The sequence below is a fragment of the Vulpes lagopus genome, chromosome 12, assembly GCF_018345385.1.
Source record: "Vulpes lagopus strain Blue_001 chromosome 12, ASM1834538v1, whole genome shotgun sequence".
Lineage (NCBI taxonomy): Eukaryota > Metazoa > Chordata > Mammalia > Carnivora > Canidae > Vulpes > Vulpes lagopus.
Window position 1 is genome coordinate 43,388,289 of NC_054835.1, and position 6,000 is coordinate 43,394,288.

A 6,000-nucleotide genomic window follows, 5' to 3' on the forward strand; every position below is an offset into this window, starting at 1 on the left:
GTGTGTGTATGTGTGTGAGTGAGTGAGAGAGGGAGAGAGAGAGAGAGAGAGTAGTTTGAAGATGCAAATAAAATCATTCTTATCATTAAAATGGCTCATGCATAGGGCACTTCTTACTCTTGTTTGAAATGTGAATGATTTAAAATATCTGTAGATTTAAATATTTTAGTTCAGAAAGGTCCATCTACTAAGTGGTACTAATTAAGGAGGTTTTATTAATCCCTGAATCTAGGGGAGGGAGGCATCTAACTGACCCTGGGTGGCCACAGCATGCCAGAAAGCTAGAGGTTCATCTAGAAACAGCTGCTGGAGACAGCAGGGCATAAACGGTGGCCTCAGGGTGGAGGTTCTTCCTGGGACAGCCAGACTGCCCAGATGGCCTTTCCAGAGCTGGGAGATGCAGACTTGTCACTGAGGTGGAGGGTAAAAATAGTCCTGTGTGGGTGGCAGCTGGGCCCAGAGGCACCCGCTTCCTTGTCTCTAGAGTAGAGGCAGCCCAGTTGACAGATAACTTCTTAGGCTCCTCAGGCTTTCCCTCAGCTCTGGGGGCTGGGGACGAGGTGTCCTTCCTTAACAATGAAGCTCATCCACAAACCCCTATCCACACGCCAGGTGCTGGAAAGAGCTGGGGTCGGGTTTTAAGGTAGCAAAGGGCTTATATCCCGGCTGTGTCCAGCTCTGTGTCCTCCGGCAAAATCTCTCTCCTTCCTGGGCCTCATTTTCTCATCTGTCAAATGGGGCTAATGATGTAAGGTGGCTGTGAAGCTTAAATAACAAAGACGGCGAGCACATTTTACACTGCCACCTCTCTTATATGCCCCTCTCCCTCCTACCAGTTGCTCACTATGCAGCACATTCTTTAAGAGTGGCTCTGAGGCAAGCCAGCTGCCATGTCAGCCCCATAGAAAGGTCTACATATACTGGAACCGAGGCCTCGAGACAACAGCCACGTCAGTCATCTTGGCAGCTCGGTAGCCAGTCCTCTACCCCCAGGCAGGCTCCCTGGCCACCACCCTGGCTGCAACCTCATGACATACTCTGAGCTGGAAGCTCCCAGCTAAGCTGCTTCCAGCTTCCTGACCTTCCGAAAGCCGTGGGAAGTCATAAATGTTTGCTACATTTGGGGATAAGCTGTGACGCAGCAGTAATAACTAAGACGCTTACCTTTCAGGGTTGTTACACGAATTAAGAGTTGATGCACATCAAAGAGCAACCAGACTTACTGAGACCAGTGGCTCCAGAAAGGGCAGAAGGGAGTAGCCAGGGAAGGAGCATGAGTTAGGAAGCCTCTGTCCAGGTCCATGCCAGGCAGGCCCCCCCGTCCAGAAGTCTGGCGAGGAGTCTGAGAGACCCAATATGCCAACAGACAATGGCCTCGCCGTCTATCAAAATAGAACTCTGATCCACTCCCTGCCACAACAGCCAGGGGGGCGAAGCCCTCTCTGCTGCAGGTAGCCCAGGCAGTCAGCCCAAACACAGCCAAAGCTGGACCGCTAGCTGACAGCCTCCCTAATTTTGCCCCCACATCTGATGTACGACAAACTGGAAAAAGTCCGATAGGCTCCCCTAACCAATCACATAGGGACCCTCCTTCTAGTTAGCCCACCTACAGCTTCCCCATGCTGCGAGCCTCTGATCTAAGCCTGAAGCCTTCCCTTTGTCCCACTATAAAGCTTTCCCATTCTCCTGCCGGCCTTCAATTCTCTGCCGAACTCAAGTGGTGGTGGCTGACTCCCTTGGAGTAGCAGCCTCGGGAAACACAGCCTTTGCATCTTCTCATTTGGGTGGTCTTTATTTCCACAAGCCTATGTTCTTTCTCTGCCTTCCCTACCCCCGGGGTCAAAGACATCTTCGTCTTCCCCCAGGCAGCCACAGAAACCAGCTCAGGGGTGACCGATGCGGGTGGGGCAGGAATAACGAAGAATGTAGCTTTGGAACAGGACAGATCCCGGCTCAAATTCTGGCTCTGATGCCTAACTAGCTGTGTGATCTTGAGTGAGCCAATTAACCACTCTGAGCCTCTGTTTTTTCATGTCAAAAGGACAATCCAATGGAACCCAAGGGCTGGGGTAAGAATTCAGTGAGGTGGTAACATATTTAATGCCCTGAGCATATAGTAGGTACTTCATAAATGGAAGGCCAGCCATCCTTCTCCTCCCAGCCTCCTGCTGGACAGGCAGGCCTCTGTTCCCCATGGTTCCTCCTCTCACTCCTGCTTTCTGTGCAGCAGGCAGCCTAACCTCAGGTGCATGGAGTCAATCAAGAGCATAGTCTCCACGTCCAGGGTATGTCAAAGCTCAGGGTTTGGTCTTGGGAGAACGATGGAGAAAGGACATAACCAAGCATTTCTCTAAAGAAATCCAACTGGTCAAAAGCAGAGGACAAAATATCTGGCCAGAAACCTGTTGTCTCCCTGTTTCATCCTGGCTCTAAGTGCCCTTGTGCCAGACAGCTTGCCCCGAACTGAGGAGGGTGAGCCAGGTCTTCTTCCCGCAATCTCTCCTGTGTGTCTGTGTGTGTCTAGTTTCTTTGTCTCTAAAATGAGAAATGTAATAGCTTCCCAGGAGACACATGCACAAGCACATGCACACACGTGAATCAGTTCTAATGGTGGAGCGGTGGCTTTGAAATGCTCTATGCTGGGGGCATCCAGAGTCTCCTCACTCCCACTTGCCAAGCCCTTTCCATCCCTGGGTCTCTCCGTCCATCAGCACCAGCAGAATCCAAGCTTCCAGCAGCATTTTCTGCCTGGATTATGGAAAAGACTCCTAAACGCTTTCGCTCTTTCGCCAGAGCTCAAAGAATGCAAATTACACAAGGATGAGAAACCATCTCACATCCCATAAACTCAGGCAAAGATTTTTAAAATAATGACAATAAACAGAATCAAGGGCAATGCCTTCCTTCCCCACAGGGCTGGAACATAAACTGGTATATTTCTAATACATTTTTAAAAAGATTTACATATATTTTTTTTTTTTTGAGAGAGAGAGAGCACGCACGTGCATGGGGGTGGGGGCAGAAGGGGCAGAGGGAGGGGGAAGAAAATCCTCAAGCAGACTCTGCTGAGTAGGAAGCCCAAAGCAGAGCTGGATCCCAGGACCTTGAGATCATGACCTGAGCCGAAATCAAGAGTCCCATGCTCAACGGACTGAGCCATCCAGGTGCCCTCTAAACTGGCATATTTCTGCAGAGCAATTTGGTAGGATGTAACCTTTTGATTCTGCAGGTCCATTTTTTCAAAATGTAAAGAAAAAAATTCGACTATGGAAAAATCTGCACAGACTTCGTTACAAGCTCTTTATGATAATATTGCTTCCCATGCAAAAAAGTGAGGGGACAACGAAAATATCCAAGAATAAACACCTTCCTTAAATAAATTGTAGTAGTCTCTATCTTGAAACACCATTCCTTCACTTAAACTGGTATTACAGATGAGTAGTTCTCAAAGCATGACCCAGAGAAGCTGCAGCAAGAGTATCACCTGGGAATTTGTTAGAAATGCACGTCCTGGGGCCCCCACCCCCAATCTGCCGCTTCAGAATCTCTGATCTGGGTCCACCTGGGTTGTTGAGAGTCTGCCTTTGGCTCAGGTCCTGACTCTGGGGTCCTGGGATCGAGTCCCACATCCGGCTTCTCGCAGCAAGCCTCTGCCTATGTCTGCCTCTCTCTGTGTGTCTCTCATGAAAAGATAAAATCTTTAAAAAAAGAAAAGAAAGAGAAACTCTAAAACTCAGCCATCTGGGTTTTAACAAGTCCTCCAGGATACTCAGAACCATTGTTGTAGATGAATATTTATCACTAAGAAAAGATACATAGGCGACAAAGGGTTGCAAAACAACAGGTACAAAGCAGTAGGTATGAACAGTGCATCTCTATTTGAATATACGTATGTTTTGAGACACACAAAGAAAAAAGCCTAGATTTTTTTTTTAAGGTTTCATTTACTTATTCATGAGAGACACAGAGACTCAAATCCCAGAATCACCACCTGAGCCAAAGGCAGATGCTCAACCACTGAGCCACCCAGGCGCCCCAGCCCAGAAGACTTTGTACCAAGGTGGTAAAGTCTACACTCTGGGTGTTACAGGATTATGAGGTTTTAGATTTTGTTCATTTTGCTAATCCATATTTTCTAAGCAGTTTACAATGATGCGTTTTTGTAAAAAGGAATGGGGGGGGGGGGACCGCAATAACTTCTTTTAAAATTAAAAAAAAAAAAATCAAGTGGGGTGGGGTGGGGGCGAGGTGGGAAGGAGGCAGAGAGCGCGCCGGGCCGCCGCAGCCTGCAGCCCCGGGACAGCGGCGAGGCGCGGGCAGGGGCGCGCGGGACCGCTGGGGACGAGGGGAGAGGCCAGGGAGGCCGAGGCCGGGGTCGCAGCTACGCCTCGGAAGTCGAGGAAGATTTACTAGGAGCAGAGGAGCGGAGAAGAGACTTAGGGCAGACTTCAGGAAGAACTTCATCCCAGAACGGGCGCCTCGGGGAGGTCTTCCGCCCCGGAACCTCCCGCCGCCCCCGGGGGCGAGACCTCCGCCAGCCCGGGGCGGGGCCGCCCGCACCCCCCACGGCTTCCAGCCCCGGCAGCCCGGGGGGCGCTGAGCCTGCCGGTGGGGGCGCGGTGCCGCGCGGCCTGGGTGGGGGCGGGGAGGCGGCGTGGGGCGCGGGGGGCGGGGCCGTTGCTAGGGGAGGGGCGCGTGCGGGCGCGCACAGCGGCGGGCGGCGGGCGGCGGGCGGCGCAGGAGAGCGCTCGGCTCTCGCGCTCCAGCTCCCGCGCCGCCTGTTGCTCGTTCCTCCGGGCCGCCGCTTCCCGCGCGGTGCCCAGGGGCAGGCGGCCCGAGGGGCGCCGGCGCGCGGGCGGCCTCCCGCCGGCCCCTGTCCCCGCGCGCCGCCGGGCCCCGGCGTCTCCGTGAGCGCGGGTGCCGGCCGGCCTCCCCGTGCGCCCCGGGCCGCGCGCGCCGAGGGACCGCGGGCGCCGAGCGGCGATGAACGCGACCTTCCTGAACCACAGCGGCCTGGAGGCGGCCGGCGGCCTGGGCGGCGGCGGCGGCGGGGCCGCCCTGGGGAACCGCAGCCACGGGCTGGGCACGTGGCTGGGCTGCTGCCCGGGGGGCGCGCCGCTGGCCGCCAGCGACGGGGTCCCCGCGGGGCTGGCGCCCGACGAGCGCAGCCTGTGGGTGTCGCGCGTGGCGCAGATCGCCGTGCTCTGCGTGCTGTCGCTCACCGTGGTCTTCGGCGTGTTCTTTCTGGGCTGCAACCTGCTCATCAAGTCGGAGAGCATGATCAACTTTCTGGTGCAGGAGCGCCGGCCCTCCAAGGACGTTGGCGCCGCCATCCTGGGGCTGTACTGAGGCCCCCGCCCCCGGCCGCCGGCAGACGACGAGGGAGACCCGGACCCTCGTGCCCGGCACGGGCTGTGCCGCCGCCGCCGCCGCCGCCGCCGCCGGGCCGGGCCGGCTGCGCCAGGGACTGCGACGGGCCTCGGGGCGCCCAGGACCGGGACAGCGCGGGACTCGAGGCGGCGGCGCGGGAAGGGACTTCCACACCCGGCTCGTCCTGTGTGCGCCTCGGCGGGGGCGGGGGCGGGGGCGGGGGCGAGGTCGTGCGGGGCCGCCGGGGCCGAGGTCGCGCGCGGGGGGTTCTGCGTGTCTGCAGAGGGCGCGACGCGGGACGAGCTGCGGGCTGGAGGAGGTTGAGGACCCCGAGGCGCTGAGCTTGTCGGCCTGATTTTGCTTTTGAAAAGAAACCTCGTAATAAACCTGCAGCCGTCGGGCTCCCGGCGGCTTCCCCCGGCGCCTCTGCGGGGTGTGTGTCTGTGTTGGGGTGTGCGTCGGCTGGGGCAGGTGTGGACAGGTGTGGGCGGCCCGTGTGTACCCCCTGGGCCGCGGGCCCGCCTGGCTGCAGAGCCGTGGGGGCCGGTCCGGGGCTCCTGAGACCCCACTCCGAGGAGGCCAAGGAGGCGGCAGCTTCGGAGGGGACGGGGCTGGCCTTGCAGGGCGGCC

The 6,000-nt window shown here is 56.7% G+C and overlaps 1 protein-coding gene across 1 annotated transcript; it reads left to right on the forward strand.

Moving 5' to 3' along the window:
- The first annotated feature begins 4,731 nt into the window (after nt 1-4,731).
- On the forward strand, nt 4,732-5,792 carry RPRML (reprimo like). The gene has a single exon (XM_041726312.1). It carries the CDS (start codon nt 4,984-4,986, stop codon nt 5,347-5,349), a length of 366 nt encoding a protein of 121 aa, XP_041582246.1. The 5' UTR covers nt 4,732-4,983; the 3' UTR covers nt 5,350-5,792.
- Nucleotides 5,793-6,000: the final 208 nt, after the last annotated feature.